The sequence below is a fragment of the Balaenoptera ricei genome, chromosome 10 (assembly GCF_028023285.1).
Source record: "Balaenoptera ricei isolate mBalRic1 chromosome 10, mBalRic1.hap2, whole genome shotgun sequence".
Lineage (NCBI taxonomy): Eukaryota > Metazoa > Chordata > Mammalia > Artiodactyla > Balaenopteridae > Balaenoptera > Balaenoptera ricei.
In genome coordinates this window covers 31,240,267-31,259,602 of record NC_082648.1, presented here as the reverse complement: position 1 = coordinate 31,259,602, position 19,336 = coordinate 31,240,267, and the positions used below count along the sequence as shown (strand labels likewise).

Here is a 19,336-nt window from a genome sequence, read left to right as displayed (position 1 = left end):
GAAATCTCAACTTATACCACAGAAATACAGAAACAACATGAAAACGTACCGTGAACAATTATATACCAACAAATTTGACAACCTAGAAGAAATGGACAACTTTCTAGACACATACAGCCCACCAAAATGGAATCAAGAAGAAAGAGATAATTGAACAGACTGATCACTAGAAGTGAAATAAAATCTGTAGTTAAAAAAAAAAAAAAAAAAAATCTCCCTACAAACAAAAGGACCAGATGGCTTCACAGGTGAATTCTACCAAACATACAAAGAAGAACTTATACCTATTTTTCTCAAACTCTTCCAAAAGATTGAAGAGGAGGGAACACTCCCAATGACATCTATGAAGCCACCATCACCCTGTACCAAAACCAGACAAAGATACCACCAACAAAGAAAATTACAGGCCAATATCTTTGGTGAATATAGATGCAAAAATTCTCAATAAAATATTAGCAAACTGAATCCAACAGCACATAAAAATATCATACACCATGACCAAGTGGTATTCATTCCAAGCTCACAAGGATGGCTCAACATACACAAATCAATCAATGCAATACACCACATTAACAAAGAAAGTCAAAAACTACATGATCATCTCAACAGATGCAGAAAAAGCATTTGACAAAATTCAACATCCATTCATGATAAAAAATACTCTTACCAAAGTGGGAATGGAAGGAATATATCTCAACATAATAAAAGCCATTTATGACGGACCCACAGCCAATATAATACTCAACAGTGAGTACTAAATGGTGAAATACTCAATGGTAAAAGCCTTCCCACTAAAATCTGGAACAAGACAAGGATTCCCACTCTCACCACGTGTATTCAACATAGAATTGGAAGTCCAGCCACAGGAATCAGACAAGAAAAAGAAACGTATCCAAATTGGAAGGGAAGAGGTAAAATTGTCACTATATGCAGATGGCATGATACTATATATAGAAAACCCTAAGGACTCCACGCAAAAACTACTAGATCTAATAAATGAATATAGCAAAGTAGCAGGATACAAGATTAACAGTCAGAAATTGGTTTCATTTCTTTACACTAACAATGAAATATCAGAAAGGGAATGTAAAACAAAACAATACCTTTCAAAATTGCACCAAAAAAAATAAAATGCCTAGGAATAAACCTGACCAAGGAGGTGAAAGACTTACATGCTGAGAACTATAAAACACTCTAAAACATTAATAAAGGAAATTAAAGAGGATTCAAAGACATGGAAATATATCACATGCTCTTGGATTGGAAGAATTGGTATTGTTAAAATGGCAATACTACCCAAAGCAATCTACAGATTTAATGCAATCCCTATCAAATCGCCCATGACATTTTCACAGAACTAGAACAAATAATCCACAAATTTATATGGAACCATAAAAGACCCAGAATTGCCAACCCTGAGGAAAAAAAAAACAAAGCAGGAGGTATAACTCTTCCAGACTTCAGACAGTACTACAAAGCTACAATAAATAAAGTGGTATTGGTACAAAAACAGACATACAGATCAATGGAACAGAATAGAGAGCCCAGAAATAAATCTACACACCTATGGTAAATTAATCTTTGACAAAGGAGGCAAGAATATAAAATAGGAAACAGACAGTCTCTTCAGGAAGTGGTGCTGTGAAAGTTGGACAGCTGCATGTAAATCAATGAAGTTAGACCACACCCTCACACCATGCACAAAAATAAACTCAAAATGGCTTAATGACTTAAACGTAAGATATGACACCATAAAACTCCTAGATGAGAGCACAGGCAAAACATTCTCTGACATAAATCATACCAATGTTTTCTTAGGTTGGTCTCCCAAGGCAATAGAAATAAAAACAAAAATAAACAAATGGTACCTAATCAAATTTACAAGCTTTTGCATAGCAAAGGAAGCCATAAAATAAGCAAAAAGACAACCTATGGAAGGGGAGAAAAATATTTGCAAATGATGCAACCAACAAGGGCTTAATCTCCAAAATATACAAACAGCTCACACAACTCAACAACAACAAAAAACAAACAACCGAATCAAAAAATGGGCAGAAGACCTTAATAGACATTTATCCAAAGAAGACATACAGATGGCCAAAAAGCACATGAAAAGATGCTCAAAATCACTAATTATTAGAGAAATGCAAATCAAAACTACAATGAGGCATCACCTCACACCAGTCAAAATGGCTATCATTAAAAAAATCTACAAAGAACAAATGTTGGAGAGGGTGTGGAGAAAAGGGAACCCTCCTACACTGTTGGTGGCAATGTAAGTTGGTGCAGCCACTATGGAAAACAGTACGGAGGTTCCTCAGAAAACTAAAAATAGAATTACCATATGATCCAGCAATCCCACTCCTGGATGTATACCCAGACAAAACTATAATTCAAAAAGATACATGCACCCCTATATTCATAGCAGCACTATTCACAATAGCCAAAACATGGAAACAACCTAAATGTCCATTGACAGATGAATGGATAAAGAAGATGTGGTACATATATACAATGGAATACTACTCAATCATAAAAAAGAACAAAATAATGCCATTTGCAGCAACATGGATGCAACTTAGAGATTATCATACTAGAAAGAGAAAGACAAATACTATATGATATCACTTATATGTAGAATCTAAAATATGTCACAAATGAACATTTCTACAAAACAGAAACAGACTCACAGACATAGAGATCAGACTTGTGGTTGCCAAGGGGGGGGGGAGAGGGATGGACTGGGAATTTGGGGTTCGTAGATGCAAACTATTACATTTAGAGCACATATAGCACAGGGAACTATATCCAATCTCCTGAGATAAACCATAATGGAGAAGAATATTAAACAAAGAATGTATATATATATGTAAAACTGAGTCACTTTGCTGTTCAGCAGAGATCAGCATAACATTGTAAATCAACTATACTTCAATAAAAAATAAATTTAAAAAATAAAAAAGACAAAATTGAAAAAAATTATAAAATAAAACAAAACGAAATGTTAAAAACAAAACCAGAAACAACCCAAGCAGCAGGAGCATCTAAGGAACGGAAACAGTTAGCAACTGTGGGAGCTGGGATGTAATCAGGCTTGGGTTCTTGCTGTTTTTGACTCCAGTAATGGCTAAAATCTTTTTCTACATTTATTCTTTTAAAGGCTGTGTGCAAAAAAGAAAACACACAAGTTACTTTTATATTCTTCTAAAGAGTCTTTATAACTACCGATAAGAAGATGAGACAAAGAGGAGGTGGTCCCTATGGATGGTTTCTTAGCTTCATTACCTTGTAGGGTATGATTCTCAGCCAGGCAGAATTAAATGGGATGATGAAAAACCCATGGATAATAACATTTAAGACCCAACTTAAAATTAAATAAAATCCTAAAATGAAAACAAATAAGTAAATAAATAAACGCCTCCTACTGCTTTACAGATTCATTTTGGCAGGTAAAGACCTTCTCCTGGTGGTTCCCCAGGCTTATGGGACTACCTTCAGAATTGCAGTTGTGCTGGTTTGGAGCTAGTTTTAAGGCTGTTGCTAGGTCTACAGTGGGATCTGTAATCAGTGTGCTTGTTACTAGGGGCTCAGGTGAGTGTGGATTATGTCCAGTGCTGGGTGGATGAGACTGGCTCCACTACTTTTGTTCAGTAGGGTGGTCCTGGGCCATGGTTCCTTTTCAGGGTGTACAGTTGGGTCCTCAGTTAGTCAGCCTATTTCTAGGTTTGTGAACTGGTGTGACTCCCACCAGGACTCCCACAAGGACTCCAAACTTTTACACATTATTATGTGCCTGATGGAAATTATTACCATTATAAAGCAATAAGTAGAGCCCATAAATATTCACATATTTGGGTGACTTGTCATGTTAGTGCATTTAATCAAATAAAAAGTATTATGTCTCTTGGATATATTTTATTTATTAGAGAAACCCATAGTTTTTCTACAAAGCAATCACTATTATTTGGGACCTTGAATATTAAAAATCTCTCTCACATCAAGAAGATGTAAATGGGTAGGGTAATCAATGCATAAGTTAATGAGAAGGATATTACTGAAAATATATTTTTTAAAGAAGATGATCACTAGTAACTTTTGCAGAGAAGTTTTGGCTGATAGACTATCTAGGAGTCATACTAAAGGCATTTGTAAGTGAATAAATACATAAGAAGTGAAAGGCACCAGGTTGGACTACACATTTTTAAAATATTTCAGTATAAAACCTGACATTGTAATTGTTTTATCTGCTCTTTAAGGTGATAAATCCCAAAAAGAAAGGAAAAAAGAAGAAATATACTAACTCAGGAACAGTAAGTCAAATTTTATGTTATTCATTAAGGATTCAAATAAATGAATAAAAAATATATATAACATTTTGTATTGAATAAAAGCTACTAAACACTGCACTGTTTCACTTAGGGTTTTAATGTGAATGTATATAGTAAAAAATTAACTTCCTATGGGAATTGTAATGGAGAACACCTTATAGGAGGTAGCGACCCAGCTTCCTGCAAGTTGTCCTAGGGGTAGAATGGCCTCTGAGAGAAGGTGAAATTTTATTATGAATTCTTCATTCAATGAAATCACACTAGAGAAAATCAAGTAGACCTGAAAAAGTGTAAGTTGTAATAAGAAATATTATACTCTTTATAGGCTATACTTAAGACTTGTTTTATAAGATGTGAAAGTATTTGTTTATAGTTTATTAAAATTGACAACTCTGTGGAAATGCTGGACTAAATCAGTACAGGAAGGTGCAAAGATGAAAGTAAGTTAAAATTGTGAAAAATCAAAAGCATCCTATTTTGATAAAAAATATACTGAAAATTTTATCCTATGATTAACTGTCCTTGGGAGAAGCAAATATAAGTTCCCTCCAAGTTTTCTTTTAAAAGATTTTTATAAAGCAAGACATTTAAGATATTAGATGGCCTCATTACAGGTCTCTGACAAAAACACCCCTTTCTTTTTATATGGTTTAGTTCACTGATTTTGATTTTTTAGTTTTAACCATTTTCTAGCTTCCTTTCATCTTTCCTTTATATCTAAAATGAGAAGTAACACAGTGTCCTTGTAGATAATTTGCACGTTGTTCTTCAAAGGAAGTAAACTGGTCATAGAAAGGCGTCATTTAATTTTTTGGCCCCTTTTCTTCTGATAATTTTAAATGTAAGAAAAATCAGTCCTAGTAAATTTTAATAAAGAATAATATCTTTATTGATGTTCAAAATGCTAGGAAACATTATTTTCTCTCTAACAGAAAAAAAGTCCATTTAGGGATGCAATTAGTACCAGCAGGTAATTCTGCCTTGTTTTTTTCTTTTTTCAGGTCACGTTACTTTCTTTCTCGGTAAAAACAGAAGTTTCATTCCTTGACTATATTAAGGGAGGGTAAGTCATTCTCTGAAATTGTTTCATTGCTTAGGCAATGGTGAGAGGCAAGTTTGAATGTGTTTAGAAACTTCATGACAACAGCAGTCAGAAACATCACTTATGTAAGCCTCTTCCTAATTATAATTAAGCAGGGTTTTTTTTTGGTTTTTTGTTTTGTTTTGTTTTGTTTTGCCAATACTGATTTATTGCTAGAGTGTTGTCAAGCCAAAGAAGGATTGAGAGGATGAGGGGGGCCAAAGGAACAAAGACAGTTTCCCACAAAACAGAGAGCATACCCCCTTTTGCTCTTTGTTAAGAAAACAAACAAACAAAAGCTATACTTGCCCAAATGGGGAATCTCTGCTATATATGGGCATCTTGAAACCTGCCACCTGGATACATAAGACTAAGAAGCTACAGGGTGATTGTTTCAATAAAGTTAAAAGAAAACGTACTAATTAGGAAAAAATGTTTGCCAACTCTCCTTAGTATTCTGATGTTTGTGCATATTTTTGTCTTTAAAAGATGAGAAAATAGAAAGTTGAATTTGTCATAAAAAATAGATTCCTGTATAAATAAACTCCTTGGTAGCTGTAGATAATAGTTGATTAAAAAGATGGACATCTCTTAGCATGCTCTTTATAAACTTAAAAAAAGTGCTTGATAGATCTGGCTATAATTTGCATGTTGAAATGATGATTTGAAGTTTTAAAATACTAAAAATTCCTTTTAGTTTTTGTTTTGTTTGTCTTTTGGCTTTGCTTTGTGATCATGTGAAGTGGGTAGTGTATGTGTGTGTGAAAGAAATACCCAATAAGTATTGTCAGCAGGACAAATCAAGTAATATTTTGATGTGAATCTATCAGTAAAAGAAATTTTCAGAATCTATTACCAATAAATCACTTTTATTGGTTGTTCACATTCTCCTTTTGAGGATTCTTAGGGCTAATTAGAGCAAATGGGTTTCTACAATACTTAAGCAATAACAGTATTGACAACTGTCATTTTTATGCTTCTTATCACCTCCAAGATTTTTTTGTGTTTGTTTTTGGTTTACACACATCCTACTTATATAACACTGCCTGTGCTGGAAGAAATGGTAGTGACCTTTTTCTAACAGAAATCAGTGTATAAATGGAGCCCCAACCTATGAAGTACACTTTGTTCCAATCCTGGCTTCCCAAGGGTTTTATAAGAACCCATCTTTTAATTTACAAATGGGATATGGAGAAATAGAGTTTGAAATTTACTACATAGTTAATCTAACTGGACTTATATTAATTTTTATATAATATTATCTAAAAAGGACATGAGGAATATCTGCATATAAATCATTTTTATATGAAGATGTATATAACAAATTTATATATTTTTAAAATAGACTACAATTACATGTTTACCTATTATTCATCACTATTTCTAATACTTATTATACAGATATTGTCCCTTTGATAATGGAATCTGAATTGAGAAGCAATATAATTATTGTATTCTGTGTCTTTATGTGTCTTTGCTCTTAAGGACTTGTTATAAGCAATTGGGCACAAAATTTAAATTCTGACTTTTATTAATAATATGGTGAGGAGATCTGGCTTTATCATGACACTCCTTATCACTTCAATTTCCTGTAGTTTACATGAGTCGCCTTAGTTTCTTTCATGACCTTAATGATATTTATATCCCTTCACTCTGAAGTTATTGCTTATATTCCTACAAAAAACTTACTCTCACCTATCAACTTACTATACAGTGTAATTTGCGTATAATAATAGCTAACATCTGCTGACAGCTAAGTGCCTCAAGGTTATTAACTCTACCTATCTCTCTGTTGGTCCCTTTCCTTTTCTGCTCACCTCCTTTTTCCTTCTCCCTCTTTCTCTCATGAGTAATATTCACGTTGACAATTCTCTGTTTTTCTAAAAAAATAAAGAAGTTTATTTACTTGATGTACTGTTAACTTTCAGTCTTTGTATAACTAATATTTTCTATCTCATTGCTGCTAGTCAAAAATACAGTTTAATTTACATAGCCTAAGGGAAAATGATGCTTTGGCATGCAGGATATCTATGAATTTTTCCATCAGATATTTGTGAAGATTTAAACTTATTTAACTGTGAGTTATGGGTATTTATTATGATGGCTACTTCATAGAATTCCTGACTCTAATTATAGGAAATGAGGAATAGAGTTTTATGTTCTCATCTTTCTTAAAAATCTCTTTTGGTATGAAAATAACAAATTGTAGCAATTTGAAATGAAGAACATGAAAGCCAGTGTGGAAATGTAGCTACATCTATTCCAAATATTGCAGCAAATTACTTTTATTTTTCTTAACAGATTTCCTACTGATTTTTTTTAGACATTGTAAGGGACTTCCCTGACAGTCCAGCAGTCAAGACTCTGTGCTTCCTGCAGGGAGCACGGGTTCGATTCCTGGTCGGGGAACTAAGATCCCACCTGCTGTGCAGTGTGGCCAAAAAAAGAAAAAAAAAAAAAAAAGATAGACAGTGTAAGCTTTCTTCCCTTGCTATTAAGAAATCTCAACCTCCAAGTAGATAAATGCACCGCCATGATGGAAAATTATGTTGAGCAGACACATAATTACACAAACTTTCTGAATAATAGCAAAATAGAATATAATGAACTACATTCATTTCAAATTAGACCTAATTATAATAATTGACAGTTAATTATTATAGTTTCAATAATGGCTATTGACTCTCTTGTGAATAGTATCAGTCAGAATTTCTAGTCTCTTGCAACTAAAAAAATTCTGTAAACTGTTAAACAACTCAGTAATATTTGGTACTCTTCAGAGTAACTTTTTTCTGAAACTACAGAAACTTTTTTTTTTTTAGTGTTTTATTTTCAGTTTTGAGGAAAAGAAGTATTATATCTCCCAAATTTTAAACATAAATATCTATATTTGTGTTCCACATTGTAAACATGAAATGTGAAATGGTACAAAGAAAGTAATGTAAAATGAAAATAATTTATTATGAAACTAGAATCCCCTGTAGTCATACTCTCTAGAGATAATCACTGTTAGAAATTTATTTATTCCCAAACACACATCATTATTTTTAATGAGTGGGATAGCACTGTGCACAATATTCTAATGTATATTTTCTTCATTAAATATATTTTATATATATGTTTCTGTGTCAGTACTTATAGATCTACCATATTTTAATAGTTTTCCATCATATGGATGTACATAATTTAGTTTAAAAATCTCCTGTTGATACACACTTTAGTTGTATCCATTTTATTTTCATATTATAAACAAGGCTGCAATGTAAACCCTGTAACATAGCTTTTTTGTACACTTCATTAAGCATATCTGCAAGGTCACATCCTAGAAATAGTATTGTTGGTTTAAATGGTATGCATATTTTACAATTTGTCAGGTATTTCTAATTTATTGTGTTGACAAAAGGGTAATAATAATAATTTATACTTCTAACATCTGTGTATGCAAGTTTACCATATACTTACCCTTACTGAATAGCATCACTACTTTTTCAACTTTGCTAATTTAATAGATAAATATTATAACTCATTGTCAGTTTTTATCTGTGAAACCTATTTATTAGCCATTGTGATGTCCTTTGTGAAAGTCCATATTTAACCAGCCGTATCTTTGGAAACACAGGTTTCAGAACCTTTTATTTTTGCTTTTCCCCTGCTCCCTCTTCCCTAGTCCCACCAAAAAAGATTGAGTATTTTCAACTGAGAACACCAGACCAAAGGTAGCAGGGAGCTACATCCTTCAGTACAGTAAACACTTCAGATAAACTTCCCCAATATTCACATCTTGGTCTTTAACACCACTTCTCTTCTGCACACATCTAAAGAGACTCTTTTTAATCTAGCCTTGCCTTTTGCCCTGTGATTACATTGAAGAAAAACAATAAAATTAACTAACACTTTGGGCTGCAATCAACGAAGCAATCCAAAATGGTATTTTGGAGGTCAAAACTATTTGCAGATTTGTGGAGTTATCAAGGTTAGTTCTTTTGAAGAGATGTCCCACCATATTTCTGAATAAGTACGATATTTCAGAAGTGATTGGAACCAAGTGTTGAATTCAGTTTTGTTTTTATAAAAGTTATAGTAACTACTCACTTTTAACTTAAAATACCAAGATATCAGCATTTGTTACTGGTATTTGTGTATTGTTTTGTTGTTAACTTGGGTGAGTATCATTATTGCTAATTTGGGTGGCATCAATTCAGGAACCTACTCACCATATTCTAGTCTAGCAGAAACTATTGTTGAGTTTTGCTTATGCTGAATCTTAATTGACAAGTAAAACTAGATGTTTTCAAACAAGGTGGAAGATCATCATATAAAACATGAGTAACAGCAATTACATTGGTACTCTGGCTAGCTGTGGGTTATCCAAAATAACATTAGTTTAGGTTTTCCTGTATTCATTTTGTTCTCTACATTAATTGTATAAACTATTTTCCTTATACTGGACAACATGTGGGAGCATGAGAATAGACAAAGAGGGCAAAACAGGTGACTGGTGTGGAACATGTAGGACTAACAGATTGTGATTAAACTCTTAGAAGGAAATTCTTGAATCACACTTTAAAATGTAATCTCTCTTCTTGTTTCATCTCACAAAAAATAATTGAATAGAAAATTTTGAAAATATTGTTTTTTCATGAATCCAAGTAGAAATTATGTATAGTTAAGAATGAACACATTTAAATATTAAATAAAATTGTTCTCAATAGTCCTTTAATATCTTCCCCTTCAAAGAAACTTCTTTATATGTCTAATTCTTACTATTGGATATTCTAGGCTTCCATTACTGTAGAGACAGACATGGGGGTTTGTAATCCAGTTAACTAAATTGTCACACTCTTCGCTTAAAATTCCTATTTGTTTTTAATGTTTCATTATGCTAAGAGATTTGGGAAAAAAGAGTGGAAAATCAGGCTTAAAGTGGCTTTCTAATTAATCTATATTTATTCAGTGGCTACTCTATGTTCAGCTCTATAAAAATATTTTGAGAATGAACAATTAAAATGGTTACTGACCTCTAAATATCTACATCATTATTGATGTAGATATTTACCTGATTGATTGTTTGTGAAACCATGTTGTTAGTGTGTTACTTTTCATTCATTGTCTCAGTTCCTAACACACTGTGTTTAGCTGCAGTAGACAGGTTTATGGATTGAGGTACACAGTGAGCAGATGAGACAGATGCATTCTCAATCAGACAAGGTCCAATTTTTATGGAAATATTCTGTGAAATAAAAATTTAATTTTTAGACCTTCTTTTTTTCCTTTTTTTTTTTTTTTTTTTTTGCTAAGCAGAACCATGCTTTCCCTGGAGCATAAGATACAATTTATGACTTGAGGTAGTAAAGAGTTTTATTTTCTAAATACAATAATATCCACAAAGGAGGTCTTACTGTAGAGTAAAAAAAAATGGATTGCCTCTTCTGGGCTGTTGACATTGGGGTTATTATTTTTAATCATACTCTGTATGTTTTTCCTGTGGTTATTTTATTTCTCTTTACTTACTAAAAATGATTTTAATACTAAAATTCTGATATAATTGGCAGCCAAATATGTTTACTCAGTAATCCTTAATGTATGACATTGAATATCCCAATTATCATTGATAAGGACAATGCCAAATTCATTGAAAATCAGAGACAGTTCTGAAATCTAAATACTCCTTTAAGGTAACATCATCACTTTTATAATAATTATAATTTGTGAAATGGGTTTATTGACCTCTACAGACAACAGCTCACATTATGAGTATCTGAGGACAGAATCATAAGTTTCAATTTGGTTTTGTCTGCCTTTCAGTCCTCTGTTTCTCTCAGGTCTTCATGAAACTCCACCACTAACATGACCAAGGAACAAATATATATAAAGTTTTTCGCATTTCTTTGACTGGCAGATGAATGGGGAAAACAGATCTCAAATTCTCATGCACACTGAGTACCCCTAAGCAACCAGAATGTCATGTCAACCTGAAACCCTAATCTACACTTTTATCAGAAAATTGAAGGTATTAGAAACTTGCAGACCTACAGACTGTCATTTACTTCCTGTGAAGAAAGCCCAAAATGTCATCCACCTCGTCCCAAATGAGCTTCACAACCACTTATATACAGTGGTTGCTAGTTTCCCTGGTTACCATTTTAATTGTTCGTTCTCAAAATATTTTTATAGAGCTGAACATAGAATAGCCACTGAATAAATATAGATTAATTAGAAAGCCTCTTTAAGCCTGACTTTCCACTCTTTTTTCCCAAATCTCTTAGCATAATGAAACATTAAAAACAAATAGGAATTTTAAGCGCAGAGTGTGACAATTTAGTTAACTGGAATCCACCCCCTATATCTGTCTAGCTTAGATTTTATTATCTTGTGACCTTCCTCTTTCCATGCCTCATATCATAATCACCAAACAAAACAGATGGACCAGGCTTTCCGGGATTAGAAAAAATGCTTTTGTGTTGCCTCTGCCAGAAATCATCTCAACTCTGTATCTGGGTTTTAGTGACTTGGAAGAAGGCAAGATCAAGATGAGAAGCATGAACTGCTTATTTTCCTCACATATTAACTGAAAGGGAGCATGAGAGAAGGTAATAGGGGAGCCCCTAAGTGGGCAAGTTCTGGGAAAGAATCAAAATAAGGGGTAAATATTTGGCAAAAAATCAAGTCGGTTAAATAAGTGGTTGCTGAAGGCAATGCATAATAGTGGCCAAGAATTTGGGTTCTGGCACTAACTGCCTGGTTCAAATCCTAGATTTGTCTTTTGCTAGCATAACCTGTTTCCGTTTCTATGAAATAGAAATAAAAATAATAATACCTATCTCACAGAGTGACTGTGGATTAAATGGCATATACCCTCGATAAATGCTAGCTATCATTTTTCTGAATAATCTGAATTTGTTTAAAGTTCTAATATGTCTTTTCTCATTGTTGGTGTTAAATGTCCTAATTAACAGAGACATGGAGAGAAAAAGACATATTCAACTTTATAAAGTCAATAAGTCTTATTTTTTTCTTTTTCTTTAGTTCAATTCTCTTTGGAGGATCATGCAAGGTTATTCCTTCCATTGTAGTCAATCACAACCCAAACTCTTGACACTGAATCTAAAACTTGTCTGAAATTATATGCAAAAGGTTTATATTCCACTCCAAGTAAAAAGTCTTAGGAGAAAAATTAAAGCTATCTACCTATTATTGGCTCATTGTAGAGGCTAAAAGTGGACTTTTTAATATGCTTATTTTAAAGGTGAGTTGAATATAAGTGAGTGCCATTATTAACGAGCTCCATAAGGATTTTTAATTGAAGCAAGTGCAATGATGCTATAAAATATTTGCCTTAGTTTTATACAGTTGGTGGCATTATATTAGATATGTCGTCTCAGGGAGCACATCTTGCCAGAACATGCAACACAAGTTTATTTTCTAGTCCAGTTTCTTTTTGAAAACTGAATATACATAACTAGGATTTTTTTATAGTACTTCTTGTTGTGACACGCAAGTGTTTTGCATTCATCAAATAAGTCGAGAGCTAAACCCTGCAGTGCTGAATGGGGATAAATATAATAAAAGTAAAGCCATTCTGCCTTCTAGAAATACATTCACCTAAAACATTATTATATCTAAACTAAACTCATCTAAAATGTGATTTAGAAAAGAAACTTTTGGAAGTATTAAGAAGACTCATAAACACTGTTTTGGTTAATGCTTGATTCTAATTTTTATATATACAAAATGCATGCTTGAGAATTCTAAAGATGTCCAGTTATAGCCTTTAAGATTGTGATTTAATTGCCAGCTTATGTTATTTTTCAAATGATTTTTTCAGAACTATATATTTCAAAGTCAAAGGAAATTGCATGTACGTTTCATCATCAGAACCAGTGCTAATTTAGCCAAAATATTGACAATCTATTTTGTACCAGGCAGTTTCTTAGTTATATTTCATTATCAGAGTGTGTACTTTTAGCCACACTATGTCTAAAATAGTTTCTTTCTGGTGGGAACTGAAAAGTTGGCAGCCAGGGGAAAGGGAAACAGAGTTAAGCAAATAAGGGTGGTTTACCAAGGGCAGGTTGTGGAAGGGTGGGAAAATTTATCTCTGACATTGCTTAGAACTGGTAGTGTATGGTGATATTAAAATGTAGACTGTGTATTAGTAGATTACATTATTGTTTTTAAGTTATCTGCAGACAATGTACCTCCTACTGCCTACACCCTTGGAGGTTCATTACCCCAGCCATGATACACCACTTACCTTCACTATGGGAAGAATTAATGAAAAAAGAAATATACATATATGTTAATGTAAAGAGAGAAGTGTTTCATCTGACTCAGCAGAGGAAAGGATTAATATGAATAAGGAAAGGATGACATGGTTGCTCAAGAGATTGGTCTTCCAGCACGCAGAATATTTATTATATGCAGGTACTTCAGGATTTTATTTCTGATAAGTAGAGGGCTTCTTCAAATTAGCTGGTACCTTTTTATCATATGAGAAAATTGAGATTCTGGGACATGTTAATTTTGCAAATGAGTCACAACTAGCTAGCTAGTTGTAATTCTGAAATTCAGACTCCAATCTATAATTTAAAAGTTCATAGCTTTCCTACTAGGTATCATGCCTCTTCAGCAACTACCTCATTTAAAATGGGATTCTAGGGAATACCCTGGTGGCCCAGTGCTTAAGACTCAATGCTTTCATTGCTGTAGGCCCAGGTTCAATCCCTCATTGGGGAACTAAGATTCTGCAAGCTGCAGCGTGGCCAAAAAAAAAAGGGGGGGGGGGGATTCTATTGGATAGTGCTTCTCTTTTTGGTTAGAGGTTGATATGTTTTATTTTGTTTTCTTTATGTCACTTATGTGATATTTTCTAAACTAATGATTTGTAAAAATGTTGGCCATCTTGCATACCTACCTTGATAAGGAGTCCTTGAACTACAGGATGATCAGCTTACCTACTTGCAAAGTTGTATTTTGGAACACTTTAATTGTGTTTAAAAAAATACTGAAATTAATCTTCAAAACCTGGAGAATGTACAAAGGTTTGTTAATTTATGAAAACTAGATTTAATAAGGACCAAAACTATTAGCATAAAAAGTTTAGGAATCATATCACTTGTCTCCAGTTTCTTTTTATTCTTACTTTTGACATTTCATTGATCTCACAGAAATCCAAAATTTTAGGAAGGATAGGAAGGAAAATAAAGCTAGGATCAGAGCTTATAATTACTTCCTGCAGGGGGATTTTGTTTGAGGAAGTACCCAGATGACACCTTCTAACAAAATTAGATCATTTATGGTGGTGTTTTGGTTTGGGTAGACTGGGACCTTAGAAGCCAGTGTGAAGGAAAGGAAATCTGACATGGGAGGATCAGGTTGTAGAAAAAACCTGAAACTCTGATAGATCTAGAAATTTGATAAATATTACACACTCCAGTTTTCAAAGAAATATGCTAAACTTGGGTTCTAAAAAACTAGCTTCAATATGGTGATAATAATCATAACAACTACTTCTTGAGTGCCTGCTATAAAGGACAGGTGCTTTTCTTGTCCTTAGAGCAACAATCCAAGAAAGATTTTGTTAACCCTAGCTTATTACAAATGAGGTGCAGAGAGGTTAAATAGCCTTTCAAAGATCATATTGCAAGTAGGTGGAAGTATTTATATTTTAATTTGTATTTGTGTATCTCAAAGCCTGCCCTCGTTCTAGCAGACCTCACTTGTCAAGGGCAAATAATCCTGTCAGTAGTTTATGGGCACAGGAATCCGGAATTTTGAAGATGTAGCAAAATTTAGAGTCAGGCAGCTGTCTGTGTTGTCATTCAGGTAGTTGAACTGCTTTTAAGAAAGAGGGGAAAGGTAAGGCAGAAAAGTTCAAAGTTTAGTCCATGGTGAGCTAGGGTCAAGAAGGATTAGGCTGCGGCTTCCCTGGTGGTGCTGTGGTTGAGAATCTGCCTGCTAATGCAGGGGACACGGGTTTGAGCCCTGGTCTGGGAAGATCCCACATGCCGCGGAGCAACTAGGCCCGTGAGCCACAACTACTGAGCCTGCGCGTCTGGAGCCTGTGCTCCACAGCAAGAGAGGCCACGATAGTGAGAGGCCAGCGCACCGCGATGAAGAGTGGCCCCCGCTTGCCACAATTAGAGAAAGCCCTAGCACAGAAACGAAGACCCAACATAGCAATCAATCAATCAATCAATAAAATCTTAAAAAAAAAAAAAAGAATTGTGTGTTTAAAAAAAAAGAAGGATTAGGCTGGATAATAGTGCTTGAGGAAGTGAACCTGAGTTCAGGGCAGGTTCCAGAACCCAAGGGTGAACTAGAGTGCATCTCAGTAAATCAAGGCAGAAGCATAGTCTTGGTATTGGCAAGGCAAGAATGAAAAGAATATTAGAGTTGGGTGGGCATCTCAACTTCATTTAGGGTTCTAGAGTCCAATAGCTAGTTGGTCTGAATCTGCCTTTGTCAAGATTAATTTAAAGAAAGGTGGAGAAAGTTCATCTTTCATGTTGGATAACGTTCAGTTTGTTTAACTGAACAGAATTTGAATTTGGGAAGAAAGTGAAACAATCCTTCTGCACATCCCCATCACAGTTAGTTCTTGATTATTAATTCATAACAGCTGTAGAAAAGTTATCTAAGATGGTATCACTCTGTGTGTGTGCATACATGTGTGTATGTGTAGCTTTCTTTGACATGCACATATATGTTTTCTATGTATCTTTGATGTGCTAGTTAAATTTTCCACATTAACATCTGATTTATCTGTCATTCACAACTTTCAGAAAGGTGGCAGAATGAAATAAGGACAGTTTCCAAGAGTATATTTCAATAGTACTAGGACATATGCATTGGGAAGTGTCATGAGATGTTACTACTAACTCATGAAAATTTGCAGCCGTGCCTTTTTTATACTATCTGGGTTTCTTGAAATCCTGTTCTTTTTTGTCTACTTCTAAAACATAAAATGAGAGCTACACTAACACTTCCTAAGCAAAATGTTTCAAGGATTTATATGTGATAGCTTTATGAATACTCTGTCAAGAGAAATTTCATATGAATTCAGTTGTGTTGTTGTTGTTGTTGTTGTTTTTTAACTTTGACTTATGCTTGCTTCTTTTTTCTCTAACATTAGGCTTCAAAAAATATTAAAGGTAAAGTAAATAAATTAAAAAAAAATAAAAAGGTAACAATTACTGATAAAGATTTATTTTACTTTTATGACAAACCATTTATCAAAATCTTCAAGAAATCTGTTTTAGCCTAAGGTTGTAGTATTGCTAGCAACTTTCTTTAAAACTTTTATTAGCTAATATTTTCAAAATACAAAAAATGTGGCCCTTGCCATAATAAGTATACATTATTATATGAATGAGAACATTTAAGAATTGTGGGAATGAACAAGCTGTTATCCACAGTAAATGCACAGTTGTGTTTTAAGTTAGGCTATTGATTATTAATTACATGATAAACTTCTGTGCTGTTTTGTCATTGTTTTTAATTGTGGAAAGTTGAAATTGAGCTCTATGAGTTCAAGGATAGTGTTTGCTTTGCTCCCATTTTCTGTTGATCACTTAACACAGTGCTTGACAATCAGAAGATGCTCAATAAATAATTGTTGAATTGTAGTTTTTTAGTTGCAAAAATCCAAATGGTGTTAAGGTTAAGGGACTATCACAACCATGAAATGATCTGTGAGCCATCATATTTACCTTCTGATTAGAATACTGTTGATTCAAAACAGTAAAGGAGTGAGATTCTTTCTGATATGCAGAATGAAGCAAGGAAGTGATCAAATCTTGACATCAATTAACCACCAAATATGCATCAATGATTGTTTTACTTGTCGAGATTTTCTGTTGCACCATGATTATCAAATGGTCTTAGTAATCATTTAGTGCTAAATGCATCTATCTTTTATATTGTCTTGGAATGTCCCAAGCTTCAAGCTTCATAGGTACTCTTGGTACAGCCTGGCTCCCCACCTTCTTCCCTCCTTTCTTTCTTTATTTCTTTTTTCCTTCTTTCCTTCTCCCTCCCTTCCTTCCTCCCTTCCTGCCTTCCTTCCTTCCTCCCTCCCTTCCTCCCTCACTCCTCTGTCCCTTCTTTCCTTTTTTCCCTCTTTTTTCCTTCCTCTTCCTTTCATTTCTTTTTAAATTTTCTCTTCTTCTTCTTCTTTTTTTTTACACTTTTTGTTGTACCTAATCTACTTGGTTTTATAATTTGGTTTCTTTAGCTAGCTAAAGGTTTCAGTAAATAAATACTTTTCTCTCATTTTTTATTCTTATATACAGTATACTTCTTCAGTTAGTAGCCATATCTTTTTTTGCAGCTTTGCTAGGTAAAACTGGCTTTGAAATGACCTTTGTATCTCTGATTATTGAAGTTTTTTTTATCTACAACTAATGCTTCTAAGGAGTTGGTATTTATGCTACACATCCTGGGCTACCTTGGAAAATATATTAGAAACAGTCATAAAGTGAACGCATTCATTCATCCAATAAACACAGTGATGTTCCAATATGTAGAAAGCAGACACTGCTATATGAGAGAGTTGAGCCAAAACAAGGTGTCTATCCCTAAAACCTAAGGAAGATTGAACCAAAGACACAACTGCTATATTGACTTTTATAATGTGCTAAAACCCATGTTCTTGAAGCTTAGAGTATTTTTCATTCCTAAGGAAGTGTCATTTGAGTAAAAGAATATAAAAAGGCATTTATACCAATTATCTTGTGATTTATGTATGTAACATAAGTGATAGAAGAAGGACAGACTTTCCCAAGCATGAGACTATGTCCTGGCATCTTTATCATTAAGGATATATGTATAGTATCATTTTTCAGTTTGTAATATAATATCACTATCTTTTATTGTGTTTTTATTATAACCAGACAGTTCACAAATATTTAATTGTACAATTAAAGTAGCATAGATTTTATAAATATGGTCTTGGAGGTTACCTGTGAATTTGAATTCCAGTACTGACATTTATTACTTATGTGGAAAGTTAAGTTTTATGAGCATAGATTTCCTCGTCTATAAAAGGAGAATACTAGTACCTTCCTTTAAAAGTTATTATGAGGTTAATTGATAAAAGCTATATAAAAACACATTCTATATGTATATGTAGATACACACACACACACACACACACACACACACACACAAAGATAATGTTTCATGTAGTTTTTCTGTCCGTCCTTGCTTAATTGTTATGTGCCAGGTACCTGCCTTCTGAGAGTTCTAAAACGTGGTAAATGTCAGCAACTGGGTTGCTGAAAATCAAATCCAGTCCTTTCAGACTCAAAAGCTAATAAACCCTTTCTAATATACCATACTATACCCTGTATTATAGTCACTTTCTCTCTAGCAGCAGAATGACAATGCAATGTGCTGATGGTGACTGTTCTTTTCAATTCCTCAAAGGGATTTATTATCTCAAAATATTCTCCCAAATGTTTCACTGATTCTTTTTCTTAAAGTTTTATGTGTTAAAAGTGTTATGCTCCAAATTAGCCTATATTCTTAGCCTCTAAACCTAATTTCTACTCTGAGAAAAAAGTTACCATATAGCTATAAAGAGAATCTATATTAGTTTTTATTAATGTAAAGCACAAAAGATTGTTTATTCCTTAGGGAAAAAACGTGAATTTGTTTCAACACCTGAGTAGTATTAAGGGTTTTCAGCTGAATTTTTATAGAAAAAAGGAAATGTTACTATACTTTATACTAAGAGAACTACAAGGGACCCTATAGTGCCATACCCATCATCATCACCATCCTCATTATCATCACACCACCATTTAAATAACAGATCAAACTTTGAAGTGTTATATCAATTGTACAGTGTATCAAAATTAATTTGTTATTTAAAATAGTCTAAGTAACCATGTTTTCAAATTATTTACTTTTTAAATTAAAAATT

At 33.5% G+C, this 19,336-nt stretch overlaps 1 protein-coding gene across 2 annotated transcripts in view; it reads left to right on the top strand.

Annotated features, from left to right (window-relative positions):
• CPNE8 (copine 8) overlaps window positions 1-19,336 on the top strand; it is a 306,320-nt gene that overhangs the window by 229,903 nt on the left and 57,081 nt on the right. For both annotated transcript variants that reach the window (XM_059934544.1, XM_059934545.1), the window contains exons 12-13: window positions 4,257-4,310; window positions 5,330-5,391. In XM_059934544.1, coding sequence (XP_059790527.1) covers window positions 4,257-4,310; window positions 5,330-5,391 — 116 coding nt within the window. The remainder of the gene's footprint in view (window positions 1-4,256; window positions 4,311-5,329; window positions 5,392-19,336) is intronic.